The sequence below is a fragment of the Camelina sativa genome, chromosome 4 (assembly GCF_030686135.1).
Source record: "Camelina sativa cultivar CO46 ecotype springtype chromosome 4, ASM3068613v1".
NCBI classification, from domain to species: Eukaryota; Viridiplantae; Streptophyta; class Magnoliopsida; order Brassicales; family Brassicaceae; genus Camelina; species Camelina sativa.
The window spans coordinates 30,717,477-30,733,692 of record NC_141883.1 but is presented as its reverse complement, the minus strand read 5'-3'; the positions used below and the strand labels follow the sequence as shown (position 1 = coordinate 30,733,692).

The 16,216-nt window shown below is 31.4% G+C and overlaps 1 protein-coding gene across 2 annotated transcripts; it reads left to right on the top strand.

Annotated features, from left to right (window-relative positions):
* The first annotated feature begins 11,104 nt into the window (after positions 1 to 11,104).
* On the top strand, positions 11,105 to 16,068 carry LOC104782830 (transcription factor bHLH129). Of its 2 annotated transcripts, none has more exons than XM_010507872.3 (6): positions 11,105 to 12,049; positions 13,478 to 13,791; positions 14,308 to 14,439; positions 14,551 to 14,616; positions 14,699 to 14,767; positions 15,589 to 16,068. In XM_010507872.3, exons 1-6 carry the CDS (start codon positions 11,755 to 11,757, stop codon positions 15,640 to 15,642), a joined length of 930 nt encoding a protein of 309 aa, XP_010506174.2. In that variant the 5' UTR covers positions 11,105 to 11,754; the 3' UTR covers positions 15,643 to 16,068. The 2 variants fall into 2 exon arrangements, with proteins under 2 accessions (XP_010506174.2, XP_010506173.2); XM_010507871.3 differs by having other exon boundaries at positions 11,611 to 12,049; positions 14,699 to 14,831.
* The last annotated feature ends 148 nt before the right edge of the window (positions 16,069 to 16,216 follow it).

Sequence of the window (16,216 nt, the reverse complement as noted above, 5' to 3'; positions counted from 1 at the left end):
TAAAGGTAAAGGGTGGTTAGAGTTTGAAATGAATTAGCAAGAAAGCACATGGGCGGATAAACCTTTTTCCACACAAAAAGATGTGATACAGATACACCAAGGATTCCTCAAATTTAATCTAGACAAAAATAATTTTTTTTCCACGATAAAGGTGATAAATCCTCTACACTTCGATTGGTCACATGTATCAGTCAATTAATGTTCATGTAAATTAGTATATAAGAAAAAGAACTTTATAAGTAATACATAGTAAAAAGTTTCATAAGTACCATAGTCGTCGTTGGTAAGTTTAGCGTCACATCAGAGAAAACTTGATGTTGGAAATTTGATACCATGATAATATTATTAATGATTAATGAATAAGTATGTACTTTTAAAAGATTATTTATCAATAAGTTACTCTATAGCTAGGGCCAAACTCTCAAGTGTTGGATTACTCATGGAAAGATGAATATAAATGTATAACTTTTTTTAAACCCAACATATGTGTGTGTATTTCGTAAAATTTACAGAGAATTAGTTGCTCTATAGCTTTTAGCAATATCTACTACCCTATCGTAATTAGGACCAACTAACTAACACTTAAAAATGTTATAGGATTCCCTAGTCGTTAGTCAATGGCGTGCCACGAAAGAACTTTGAAGGGAAGTATATTGAAATAAAAGTACATTTGGTTTTGGTTGTTTATCTAGAATTCGTTTGTAACAACCCTATTTTGTGTATGCCATTTTATTTCTTGATTTATATATGTAGATGTGTTTGAAAACACAAGTTGCAATACTAGCAGTTAATAGTTTCGGTGGTATTCATGCGTGCAATACCACAAACGATTAATTGTGAGGGAACTTTGGCAGGTAGTTACCATGTAGATTGAATCGTTTATTATACTGTTTGAACGTTTAAATATATTTGACACAATTTAAAGTTTACATTGGTTTATGATTATAACTATTGACACGTGCTTATGATTTGCAAAATATATATAAAGTACATCAAGATTTGATTCAGCCCAATGTTACCGTTTCAAAACCTGATTTTACACGCATGTAGTAGAAAAGACTATATCAACATTATGATTTAAAATATTAAATTTGAAATTTGAAAGATTTTAAACCCAATAGGATTACTTTGGCAATTAGATGGAAAGTTAGCACCGCTAAAGTTTATACTTGATACAATAGTACGGCAAATAAATAATTACTTTAATGCTTAGCATTTTAATTGTTTTTGTTTTGGAGTGATCTCTCAAAATTAAATGTAAATGTAATTATATAAAAAAAAACATTTTATTCTTATATATTGTCAGAAACTATAGACACATTACAGAGATCTGACACAAGTATCGGGATCATGTGCAGGCAAGAAATTACTATGGTGATCGATAAATTATACTCATAGGTTTAAAGCCATTTTCTTCTAGGATCATCATTTATTCGGGATGGTCGTCACGCTGCTCTGCTCACGCATGGACTAATCTATATGTATATGTGTGTGTTAATTTTAACGATATTTATATTGATATAATAAAACATTAACTAAGACAAAAAATCGAGAAATTGTCACCAAATCGAACCCCATTACAATCAGAAAATTATATGATAATCTGACTTCGAGAACGAAAGCTACAATCGAAACCCTTCACGACAAAAGAATTGTTCTTTATTAAAATATTTATTTTAAATAACACCACACCATATGTAAGCTAATATTCTCCTGTCGTAAATGAGGGTTTATTTTAAAAAGTTAAAAACAATTATTTTTAATATGTCAAACAATACTGTCTTGTAATACTTTTCAAAGGCAATGATTAGCTTTAGTCTCTTATTTATAATGACTAATATAAGTCTGAAGTCTCTATACAATAGTTATCATTATAGAAAAACGGCACTACAAGATAAGTTCTTCATTTTGCATACAAAATTATAACTTATATCCTGTTAGAAGACATTTTGCGAGACGTCTGTATCCTATCAATTAACGTTTTCAATTTCACGTAGTTGAAGTATATATAAGCAAAATGAGACGGAACCAAAATTTAATATTCGTAACAAAAAAATTATGTATAAGACCATAATAAAACCGTCTTGAGAGATTTCAAATATCGTAGATGTCTTTTGTTGAAAACCACACTGACATAAATTCATACATGGACGTATATGTATTAGGTACTCTTTTCACATAATAGCATAGACACTTCCGTGCGAATTCTGAAGCGTTTATGTATTTTTCTTTTTATTATTATTATTATTGAACTAATCAAAATTATAAATTAGTATTAAAAATAAAGATCTTGGAAACTGTCAAATTATACCTATAAAATCAAATTTCAAATTGCCTCGTGTCTTCATCATCGGCTGACACTTGACAGTATTCTAGCTGCTAGTTGTAAGTAATTTAAAATTAATTATGTCATTGTAACATTGTTATTTAGTAAGAGCGATTGTTTTTTTTTCTTTTCTTTACATACTGATCAAAAAACACATCGCAAACTCCGTATTTTTACTTCAACGCTAATTGTACCCAAAACTACATGCGTGGATACACGTAATAATAATGTCCAGCGCATAATTGATTAATCTTCGCATACATATGCCACTTGCTAGATTAGATAACTAAATTCAATTCTTACTTACGTACTTAACAATAGCTATTCAACTAACATGCTATATTGACTAGTTGTAAAACTCAACTCATACGATTAAATTATCAAATTGAGCAACAAAGATAACAAGTATACATCTTAAAAGCTTTGACAAAAACAAGAAAAGTATATCTTAAGTTAGATAATTTTCACCGACACTTTCTAACCTTGAATAATTAAATCAACATCATCACAAAATTTAAACTTGACCGATGTTTACATATGTAGATGTACGGACCGATTAACTATCAACAATATATATATAATTGTAAGAGCAAAGTATTGGTTTTCCATAGTCACACATTATATCGAGATATATGTTTATATATTATATTGATATTAGTTACACAAGTTTAGTTATTAAATTTTGTTAGTAATAATACTATTTTTGGGTTAAATTTTGTAATTTCGGTGTTATTTTGTACATTAAATTATGACAAACACCACAAAATAGTATTTCCCCCCCCCCCCCCCCCCCACCACCACCAGATTTTCCAAAACATATTTCTACTATACGCTACCACTCACATAGAATAGAATTCCTCTAAAAGTAGTTAACCATACTTTGTTTAGGATACGGCCAAAAAATCATATGAGAGTTAACTTTTGTTTTAAGAGGTAAAAACTTAACATTTAAAGAGAGGAGTCATGTGCCACTAAAGAGAAAATTAGTCCCAAACTTGAGAGAGAGGAAGAAAAAAATCCTAGAAATTCAGATATTGAGTGAACCACGCAAAAATACGTTTTATATTTCATTTCATTTCTTGTAAAAGAAAGACCAAAATTTTCTGAAATTCCAACCCTTTAAATAATCCACAGCAATTTTTTAAATAACAAAAAAAAAAAAAACAATTCAAAGGTATCAACAAATATGAGTCGACAATCAACAAAAAACAAAATGTTGGAATTATTGTGCTCAAACATACTTTGATAGGCACTTCCACATACATTGCTTAATTATAACATCACATGGCCACGTTTTCGGTCAAGGCCTTCGTGCACCGGTTCAACCGGTTACTTCCGTAAGCTGACTTGACTTTTTTGCCAATATCTAAATCCAATTAGCAGCCATCAATTATCAGTTTTTAATTTCCAGGTTTTAAATACCAAAAAATCAGTTTAACCCTAAATGCTACAAATTTATCAGAGAGGCATAGTAGTGACAAAACTGTATCAAGTATATGTCATTACCAAAATTGAATAACATGAAACATGATGTTAGTTCACCCAAGAGTCTTTTTCTTTCTTTTCATAGACAGTTTAATGGAAGTTTCCCACTAAGAAGGTAGATGTTATATAATTAGCTCGGTCTTTCGAATGGTAAGTCTATACATCCTAAAACAAGTCACTCATTTTACTTATGTCGATTTTAACAGTTGGCTCTAAGGGACCCCACGGCGGCGTATTCTTGATAGCAGCCTCCAACAACTAACTTAGCCTCCCTCATATGTCTCATCTTTAGGTCTCTGTTTGTTTAATTTTTTATTCTTGCGATTTGCGAGTACAGTATATTTAACAACTCTTTATTTTTGTTATTATTCTATATAATAATTTATTGATTGTATGAATCATATAGAAGGTGGCCATACTTTATGAAGCTGCTCTATCTTGGAATTTGCTCCTCGTAAAGATGCTCTTATAGGTATCGACTCGATGAATATTCTTTAAAATAAAAAGTATTAGTTGATCAATTATAAATTAGGATCAGTTAACCGACGATGTTTTTGAGTTTAACCTTTCTTTTCATAAATACCAGTGTTCAAGAAAGCGGTCTAGGCGGCCGCCTAGGCGCCGTCTAGGCGCTAGGCGCTCAGCAGACGCCTAGATGACCGTCTAACCCGCCTAAAATTACATACATTTTATTTTAATATTTATTTTTGATTTTTAAATTACATATAATTAAATTATTATGTTTTATATCTATATATGTAATTATAAATATTTATATGTTGTTAATATAACTTAAATAAATGTATTTTTCTTACTGTTGTTTATAATTTATAAATTTTTTTATTTTTATAACATATATTTTAATATAATTATATATATATAATGTTTTATGTTGTAAACGCTTAAACCGTCTAAAAACCGTTTAGGCCCCGACTAAGCGTTCTAGGCGCTAGGCGTTGGGTCACCGCCCAGATACCGCCTAGCGCTTTCTTGAACACTGATAAATATTAACCAAATTTCAGTTTTTGGTTTATAAGATTAACCAATGGTTGTGGTTAGGCTGTCAAAATTGTCCACAAATGATTCCTTCACTAACCAGGAAACAAAAAAAAGGATACAAAACTAAAGAAAATAAAAGATATGAAAGATTTGTCCACTAAAAGGGGCAACCGTATGGGAGGATCCAAAGAGAGAAACGAAAACCCGAATAAACGTTACGTTACATATATACTGGTCACTACTATTATACCTATAACCTCTAAAAAGGCTTTAACCTTTCCTACAAATATTTGGTGTTACATACTTACATGAATACGAATTTTAAGTTGATATCTTTAATATGTTTAACTAGTTACATATGATGATTTAATCAATTTTTTTGTTAAAGATTTAGTCATATTCGTTTGTTCTATTTGTTTTTAGAAAGGAGATTAATCATATTGCTCTTTAACAAAAAAAAGAAGATGTAATCATATTGTTGTAAACTAATTAATAATATTAATACGTATTGAAAAACAATGGTCCACGAGGTTTATCACATGGTGTTGACAATTTATGTTAAAAGTTTTATTTTCTGTCATTGCGTTTTAAACATAAAGAACTATTAACCTAAATTTTATAATATTTGAAAATTTTAAAACTTTTAAGACATTAGTTATAAATATGTTACGTGCAACACATTTTCACATAGTAATGTCCACGTCGCAGTAAAGAGCTAAATAACTCACATTCCATATATCATTATAACTCTTTGCTGCTTACGAGTCCCGTTTTACTTAAGAACTTACCCGTCAACTAATACGAATAACAAATTAATATTAGGAAAATGACAGATTAACAGAGCTTGTTTAAGTTATTAATATCCAATTAATAAACAAAATACGACATCTTACAGTTGTCAGAGATCTAACGAAAACATGAACTTAAAAGATCATTTATTTCCTGACTTGTATGCTCTTCGTACCATGTCTTTCTCGTTCTCATCATTTTTTTTTTCTTTTCTTTTACTTATTTATGTACACCTTCTTCTTTTCTTTAAGCGACAGACCTGAGCATTATGTATCTAAAATTGTTAACGATCTAACTTCTAAATCTTTAGTAAAATAATGTGAGTTATAGTTTTTAACTATTATCATCATTATCGAGTAATGATAATAATGACAATACACTTCAAAAGTACTATTCATACCACAATGACTACATTAACCACATATCGTAGTGATCATAATTTTCGTACCAAAGTACTGCTGCAAGCGAAATCTAGAGATAAGGAAATTGAAAAAGAAATTATAAGAAAATAAAAAGTCAGTTGGAATTTTTATTTGAGTATTGCATAAGAGAGTACCAATATCTAATTCATGGTGGCTATGCCCGAAAGGGCGTGAAAAAGAGCTTAGAGTCTTTCCTTTCTAGGGCTAAAGTAAAGTTAATTATCTTTATAGACTTTCTAGTGCACTGCTATAGAAGCTTTCTTCTTAATTGATAAAACATTTCCTTAATCCCATTTACATGTGATCTTTATATTATTGGTGCTTGTAGCTGTCTTGATTTTTTAAAATGACTAATTAAGAAAGTAAATTCGATGATATCTTAATTAGTGTGAGCTATTCTCTTCACTTTTTACCCTTTTTCTCACATGTTTTAATTTCCAGGGTACTTTTTCTTATGATAGCAAGAGATTTTACGTGAAGCACATGACAATTAGTTTTGTGAATGATTTAAGAGCTATATAATTAATAGATATATCAAAAGCAAAAGGAAGAAGTTAAATAGAAAAATTGGTGTTTGGTAGGGGATATTGTGGTAGAACAAAATCCAAATATTAAAAATCTGAACTTATGTATGACGTTTACGGATTCACAATTTTTAAAAGGTCATGATCAGTCTGATCCATATATAGGGTTGAAACCTCGTCGCAATTATATCAAATTCGTCAAGCTCGTCGTGTTGACTCATCAGCATTTAGTTGTAACGAGTAGAGCATTTGTCCAATTAGAATTAATATCACCACTTAAACACTAATACCAAAACCAAAATTTTATGAAACAAGTCAGTTTAACTCATCACAACATCGATAATTTCGGTTTTCGTAAACATAATATAAATATCCTTGGAATAAATTAACTTAGTTTTATAAGCATATATGGGTATTAGGTAGTCATTACTAAACTCATACATTAATCGCAAACTTTTCCAATAAAAAAACAACAGCAAAAACTTTTTAAATAACTGTATACGTAAGAAATGCGCTGAGCATACATCAACATTTGGAGTTTCATACTTGGAAATCAGAATCACTTATAATTAGTTAGTTTTTCATGAAGTCGAAAATGATTGGATCAAATAACCAATGACATCTCTTAGTTATTGACTTATTGTATACATGGTTTATGTCAACGTACATACAGTAATTAACAGATAAATTACAGTGAAAATATAAAATTTTGAAAGTAATAAAATATAATTACGTCAATATTTGCAAGTTTCGCAAAAAAGTAGTCTAGTCTCTAGATATATAATATATTTCCTTTTTAGAAACAAAGCATGTACTGTATGTTCATTTGAAATTTGCTAATATATAGCAAACATCCAAAGTTGGGTTAGTTCTCTCGCATTGTCTTATAAACTTAGTATACAAATTTTCATTATTAATTAAAAATATTAGAAAAGGTGAAAAGAACAATTGAATTGAAAAAAAAACAAAAAAAAAAGAAGGGATTAGAATTAACCTGGTCCAAAGGACGCATTTTCTTAATGGGCCTGTTATTTCTTGATGGACTGGAAATCAAATTCTGTTTCTGTTGGGGGGTTTTGTAAAGACTCCAAGGGGGTTTGATGACTTTGTGCTGGCTTCATGACATAGCGGTGATGGAACAGAGTTAGGTGGCACTGGCACTGACTGAATCTCGACATTGACTGATGGATCAAAGTCAGAATGGCGACGAATTCACGATGGCTCGAAGCTTCGTCGAGGAAGATCGGATGCGAACTAGGTTTTTGGGTTCTCCTCCGAGAGATTTTTTTTTTTTTGCTGAACGTCACGCGCTCGCTTCGACGAATTGCCGGAGAAGAGATCATACGTTTTACTTTGGAGGCCCAGATGATCTGATCCGATCCATGCAAACGAAGAATCAACAAATCATCTTCCATCACGCTTCGTCTCTCTAGTGATCTGGTTTTACATCTAAAATCGTATTCTTGAACAAAAAAAGAAGATGATTATTTTTTAAACATTAGTCTGAGTAAAACGAAATCAATAATTTCTAATTTACGTAAAAGTCTCAATACTACACATGTGTGGACCCACAGAATATGCCAAAAAAAAATTACGGTTATTGGAATATATTAGGGGAAATGAGCCAATGATCGAGTCTTATAACAAAGAGGTGGGACCAGTGGCGGACCCAGGGAAAAAAATCAGGGGGTCAATTTGTTTTAAAAACAGTTAAAATGTTAAAAAAAAAATTGTTCTGGTGTAATAGGAGAGAATCGAACTATGGTTATATGCAAAAAAAAGGAGGGCATTCTAGAGGCAATGAACCAACTTAATCGACTTATACGCAAAAAAGTCGTTTTATTATTTAGGGGCGTCACTGGGTGGGACCACTTCTCATGCACTTGTTGTGCATTTTTTTTTTTCTCACGCATCAGTTTTATACAAAAATAAAGTATCAAAAGATACAAATTAAACTCTAGTGTACTATTAGAAATTAAAACCAAAGCTATTTCTTGTCAAGAGCAAAGTATTAAGAGCCTCAAATCTTTGAATTCAGCCTCTACGGCAAGTCTACCGGATTTGAACTTCTCTCTTCTGCTTGCAACGCTTACCGTCATCAAGCATTTGAAGAAAAGCGATATGCAATATCGGTTTTTCCTACCTAAAGCATTTGTGAAAAGTTGTTTTAATCAAAACAACCCCACAATACCACATGATATGTAACTGCTAGATATTAGTAGTATCACGAGGAGAAGTTTTTTTTTTTTTTCTGGTTCTCGTACATGGGTTTTATCAATTAGGAGATATTGTAACTGCTAGATATTAGGCCTCTTCTTCTTTGTAACCAAAAGATTTGAAATTGTATTAGAAGATATTGTAACGGCTAGATATATATTGATCAAAAAGATTTTTTCTAGCCATAAATTTCGATTAACTAAGGAAATTAGAAAATAACAATTATGTTTGCTAAAAATCTCCTTGGATTATATTCTACCGTTTACTGAAAAATCGATGTAAATGTAATTATTTAAATATTTAAATAATATTTTAATTGTTTTATTAAAGTAAAATTCGTTTTATTAACTTTGGCATAATTTATATGAATTTTATTAGCATCATTTCTTTTATTTTTTAAGTGATGTTAGTAAAAATTAGTAAATACATCAATTATATATGTGATGGAAATATATATATTTGTAACTGTATATTGAAAGTGATACAAACTAATATAAATTTGCATCAATTTTGGTGAATTGATGTCAAACAAATTAATATTAATATCGATTATCATAACTGATGCTAAATAAGATATTTTGTATCAATTATCAACAGTTAATTTAAATTAGTTTTGTTTAGTTTTTTTTATACAATTTAACTGATGTTGTCAAAAAAAAAAAATTAACTGATATAATACACCTTTTTTTGTAGTGTCTGTGGATTCACTTCACACGACGATTAACTCCATGCATGATGATTCAAAACCAGAGTTCTCGATCCGTTCCTAAGAGAAACCTCGTTATCTCCGTTGATACTACTAATACGGCTTAAGAAAACACAAGGGGTGCAAATGGATGACTTAAATTAATAGGTTGAATAGGTTGAATGATCATTCAACCAAATTTTTACCATTTGAGATAAATAAGTTGGAAAACTTATTCAACTCATTCAACCAAAAAAACTGGAGAAATGAACAAATTTTAAAGGAAATTTGTTCAACTCTTTCATCTCCTATTTAGTGGATGAATGAGTTGAATACTATTCAACCAATTTTATTCAACTCATATTTTTTCAACTCATTCATCTCTAGTGCAACCATTTCCACCCAAGATATATAAGTAAGCTTTGTATTCTATGGTTTTACCTCTTCTCATCTTGCACTTGTGTTATAGTGTTATGTATGGAAAACTATCTGAGAGCCAGGTAGTTTAATTAAAATATCTGAGAGCCAGACACAAATTAAATTGGCGATCATATATGTATGATTAGTTTGGATACTATGCAAATGGTGCTATTTGCAGATTCGATATTGTGACGACTATGTCAACTCACTTGAAATTGATAAAATGGTTTATCAAAAAGGGATGAAACAACAAAATTAAGCAACAGTATGGCTCTTTAGCAGGAACGACCACAAATTCTTTTGCTACTTAACGTGAGATAAAGAAGGCTTCTATAACTCGATTAAGAGATTTGGATGATTGACGACAAACAGCTTGAACTCATCACCACTAGCAATCGTAGTCATATTGGTACGTTATAATATTTGTGAAGGCGGCATCATTGAGGGCTTTGTCAAAATATAAGAAAAATGGAATCCAAATCAACTGTTTTTTTAAAACAAATACAATGGTCTACTCTATCCTAATCCATGGGCGTTCACCATATATAGTTTAATAAAAAGTACATCTGTACATGTGTACTTTTTAATTATAAAATTAACTAATCTTATAAATGTAAAATTGAAGTTTTTTTTGTCATGGTCTGCCTTTGTCTTCTTGGATCATATGGGGTGGTCGAAATCATGAACAGAGAAACATAGTTTTTAAAAATAAAAAATAAAATCATAAGTTCCCGACTATCTGTAAACCATAATATAAAGTACAAAGTTAAACAGCAAGTTGTTTCCCCTATTAATACAAAAATGGAATCTTAACGACCCACTTGACGAATGACGATATATATAATTAAGTGTACCATTACATATATTACTTTCATCCCCCCAAAAATAATGTAGGCGGCTTCGATTTTATGTACATGTATGTATTTACCCAAATTTCTATAAACCACCATTTTGATATTTGATTCTCTCTATACATCTCCGAGCCATATTAACGATCTATGGATACATGGATACATCATCAATGGCGGACCCAGTAAAGAAAAGGGTAGGTCACTTGACCTGGTTAAAATCTTCCAATACGGTTTTATGTATGTAAATTAAAAAAGTTCCAACAGCAAAGTTGGTAATTCTCTAGCTCATGACACCCCCAAAGTTGGGTTCAATTCCCTTATATTACACTATTATTGTTTTTTTTCTTTTCATCTTAACTTAAATACATATCATTTTTCTTATACATATGTTACTTTCTTTACAAAATCACAGCTTTTTCTGTATTTTTTTTAATTGCTTATAAAAATGATATGATATTACTTAGAAAAAATTATTGACCTCTAAATTTTTTGTCTGGGTCCGCCACTGTACATCATGTTTAACTCCACTTAATTGTTTTTTTGGCATTAAGATTCTACTAGTACAGTAATTAAACCATAAAACCAGAACGATTATATACATATGATATGACATATCCCAACCAACATCTTCACTTCGATCCATAATTAATGATACTAAGTTATAAGAAGAAAAAAACCGACATTTAAAATAAAATTTAAAACAACGTCAAACACACCATCTGTCAGCCACGTGAGGTGCACGTGCGTTGACGGGGACCGTGAGCAGTCGAAGACCCTCTTCGTCAAGCACAAGGCCACAAGCCATCGCTCTAATTTGTTACCCTAATTGCTTTAATTAATTAAATTATAACAATCCTAACTATAATTAGTAACCCTCTTCCTTTATCATATTAATTAATCAACTATTCATAATCTCTCTCTCTCTCTCTCTCTCTCTCTCTCTCTCTCTCTCTCTCCCTCAACCCTCTCGTCCTCTCAAGATTTTTTCCCTAACCATTAGATTAACTTTTGTAGGGTTTTTTTCGTTTCCTAATTCATGTACCCTCCTAAGTCCTCTAAGTCCTCCGCTCCAGACGGCGTCGACTCCGATATCAACCAATATGAATCAGCCGCTGGAGCCACCCGTGATTTCTCCTCTCTTGGCCCTCAAACCCACCATCCTCTGCCTCCGCCGCGGCAGCAGCAGCACAATCCCAACGTCGTTGGCCATTACATCTCAGGCGAACCATCTTCCGTCGGATTTGATTCCGGAGCTTCTTCTTCTTCTTTGTTCCGACACAGAAGCTCTCCGGCTGGATTCTACGACCAGCATCTTCCCACTGATCCCAACGGTAACTTTTCTTTTTTACCCCACCAAAGGGTCTGCTTCTTAAATTAATTTGAATTTAAACAAGAACTGAATCTAGCCGACTTATATTTACATCTTGCAATAAACATATGAATAATTTTTCTTTAGTGAGCTAAACTTTTTTATTACATATTAGTAATTTTTTACACTATTGAATATATTTTGTTTATATTATTTCATTTTTAACCCTAACTAATTAAATAAAATCCATAATTGTGTTTGCAAAACAAATACTTTTTTTTTATAAAAAAATCTATGTTATTTTATATGATATATCATAAACGAGTAAATTGGTTTAGCTAACGCGTAACTTTGACTTACTGTAATATCTACCATGGTAGTCTTGATTTTGTGTCGATAAATGGAAAATGTTTGGTTTCTCTCCATATCCATATATAAAGGGATACGACTTTTGTTTTTTCTTTTAATTAATGAACAATATGATCTCAACCACGTAACTGAAAATCTATTACACATGTTAGTTTTCAAAATATCTTTCTAATAGATATTTGCTTCAGTTAACAGTTATAATCTATCTCTAGATCTTTATACACAGCTTTCTCTTTCATTTTCTGACTGGAGAAATTAACCATTGTTGATCATAATTAGTCACATAATATATATATATATATACACATTTTATATGCATGAATAATCAAATACGTATTTCCAAGAGTGGCAAGTTGTATGTTTTAATAATGTAATTTAATGCAAATAGCGTGTAATATAAAACATACACTTGCCAAAAGTATATGTTATAAAAAAACGAATCGTTGCAAAAAGAAATAAAAGGTATACTCCACTTGAAAATATTATATCCATCCCACTTGCTCTTTTCTTCTGACAAAGCAGCCATGAGGGCCGACCCTGCTGACATGGCTTCATCATAGTCACTATGTTGATTTTTTGGATACGCCTACTTGTCATTATATATAATCGAGTTATTACTATAGTGTTGGTTGCCAAGTGATTGTTTATATTATTTTTGGGCAATTTGATCGTCGGTTCATTGTATCCATTTGGTTTACTTTCCCCTGTAATCCATGTGCGAGCCCCAAGAAAATTTACCCCTCTTGCATTATTATATACACACATTACATATACAACACACTAGTCATTTTTGTAGAATAATAATAGGAATTCGAATAGTGAATATTTCTAAAGATTCTTCTCATGAATTGTTATTCTCTACCAAATTGGCGATAAATAAAATATAAGTAGAGACAAAGGAAGGGGTCCTCGAGTCTCTACTCTCTAAAGACGACCCATTCTCTTCTTTGTCTTATACATTTTGAAAAATCGTGCTGGTTATTAAAATACTGAGATATATAACATAACCCTACATTACTACATTACATTACATCTCTTTCTTTCTCTTTCGATCAAGATTTGTTAATGGATGAGGGAACAGGTTTTTCTCTAGGACGGCCGAACGGAGGATACGGCGGCGGTGGAGGAGGAGGAGGGGAGAGAGGGCCGTCGAGGTTGAAGTCGGAGCTAAGATTCTCCGGCGGGAGTAGTAGTCATCAAGAACATAATTCCCTACCGCGAATCTCGGAAGTTGAAGCGGCTGCGGCGGCTATAAACGGTGTCGCATCGAGTAGTATGAATTTTGGAAATGATCATACTAACAACTGGGATAACTCGTCTTCTCATATCAGTTTCACCATTGATCAACCCGGGAAAAGGTCCAAGAACTCCGACTTTTTTACCTTAGAAACTCAGGTATTTTCTATGCGCGCGGTTACTATGTATTTATGTTTTATGAATACTTTTTAGATTAGTTACTTTTTGTTATACAAAAGAGTTAATAATTCTTGGATTCTTCTATGTAAAGGGGGAAAAAGAATGAATATTCCTAAAGTTTAGTGGTATATTGTGTATTAAGTTTGCTTAAGCTTAGGGAGAGTTATGATTGATATATACTAGGTTCACAACATGCTACGAAATCATATAATAGTGTGTGTCATATCATATGAAATCGAATGTGATCATAGCCAATTAAAGTTCATGTGTGTAGAAGCCAAAGTTAAGTGGTTTTGTGTAATACATATAAGAGAAAGCGTCACTAAGAGAAATAGCTTGGGGAGGTTTATGATTGATTTATGTATATTGTTCACTAGCCCTTTGCTACCAATTTTTTTGTAAAGTTTAACCATTGATAAATGTTGGTTTGGTTAACATATTCGTTTAGTGGTTTCATTAATTTCATATCAATATATATGGTTTTGATTTTTTTAGTTTAGCATGCCGCAAACATCTCTGGAAATGGCGAGAATGGAGAACTTGATGAACATCCCAGAGGACTCGGTGCCTTGTAGGGTTAGGGCCAAGCGTGGCTTTGCGACTCACCCGCGCAGCATCGCTGAAAGGGTTAGTTTTATTCTGTCATTTTGATAATTCTTATCGCACACCCATAAATTATTTAGAAATTAAAGAAACAAGAGTTAAATTTAGTTTGTGGGTGTGTGTACGTATATATAGGAGAGAAGAACAAGAATAAGCGGGAAGCTGAAGAAACTACAAGAACTGGTGCCCAATATGGATAAAGTAAGGGATACTAATTAATGTTTTTTATTTAGTTTTGGTGTAGTCTTATAAATTTATAATTAAGGGTTGAAAATATTGGCAGCAAACGAGCTACGCAGACATGTTGGATTTGGCTGTTGAACATATCAAAGGTCTTCAGCACCAAGTAGAGGTGCGTCCTTATATATCATCAATCTATGTTGTGCAAAGTGACATGTTCTCAAATGGAAGAAAAGGTATAAATCCTTTGTATACGTTGAGAAAATGTTACCATACAGCCAAATTATAGAATTTTATAAACATACATAATTATGGTAATATATAGTGGTCATTATAGCCCAAGGTGATTCATGGATCAATATCAATCTTTACTCGGACGTACTTTCTTCCCACTGCGAAAATTACATGACAACTAATAAGTTTTGAAGTAACTCTAGGTGTTGATCTAAATCATGGGTGATCATGTAAGAATACATTCATTTGATAATGGTTTGTGTTCATGCATGTGAGCAAGTGTTTAGGAAAATAATGTCATGATCTCTTTGTTCTTCTAATAATAGTGTTTGATTAGGTTCACTTAAATTATTTTCTGCTATTAACATTGATTTTTATTATTCATAATGGAAGTACATTAATAATATACTCTTCTAAATTAACTTTCATAACATATAGAAGTACTATAAGAATTATGCATAATTGCTCTACTGAAGCATACAGATAGATGGTTAATTATAATATTATACTATAAACATATCATTCACTCAATCAATGCATTGATCTGCGTCATGTTTGTGGTTAGATTCTGAGAGGTCCCATAAACTCACTCACATGTTATGTTCTTAATTATTCAAGTATGCATAGCTAGGAAAAAAGAATCGATTTGAACTTTTTAAGAAAAAACAAACTAAACAAATGGAAAATGAAACATAGATGGAGTTTGTATCATATTTCACACACTTACGTACGTATATATTGTTATTTGTTCAAGTGCAGTCACTGGAAAAGGGAATGGAGAGATGTACTTGTGGGGCATGCAAGAAGCGATGATCATGAATGATATGTTTCCAAGTATGAGTTACAAATAAAGTATAGAAGAAAAGGAAACAAAGGAACCAGTTCAAAAGACAGAAAGAGAAACATAGCAAAAAAAACAAAAACAAATATTTTGGAGGTATAAAGAAAGAATGATGATGATGATGGATTGGAGTTAATGAAGGTGGTTTTGTCACTCTCTCATATTAAGACTTGACCTTAATTGTTAGCTTAAAATTCCATCAATCGATTTTTTTCTTCTTCATCTTCTTCTTTAAAATTGGTTAATCTAAGCTTAGAGCAAAACCCATTTATTTGAGATTCGAAAAAGATGTGCCTTTGCGTGTATATATATAGCGACTCAATCCTAATTTTTTATATGTAAACTGACCTCTATTAATAAACGAAATAACATAATCATAGTGTGGTTTCTCAAACAAATGTATAAATTAAACCCTAACTAAACCAAATATCATATTTTGAAGAAGAAGAAAAAGAAAAAAAAAAAGTTAGGAATCCCAATATTTTTCCTTTTTAATATCAGTGGAAAATTCAGTGGCTACCATTTATTTTAGAGAAATCAGAAGAA

Coding starts and splice junctions, on each gene's coding strand:
- LOC104782830 (XM_010507871.3), top strand. CDS start 11,755: ATGTACCCTCCTAAGTCCTCTAAGTCCTCCGCTCCAGACGGCGTCGAC. Junction 14,617..14,698: donor TGGTGCCCAATATGGATAAA/GTAAGGGATACT, acceptor AAATATTGGCAG/CAAACGAGCTACGCAGACAT. Junction 14,832..15,588: donor GTTCTCAAATGGAAGAAAAG/GTATAAATCCTT, acceptor GTTCAAGTGCAG/TCACTGGAAAAGGGAATGGA.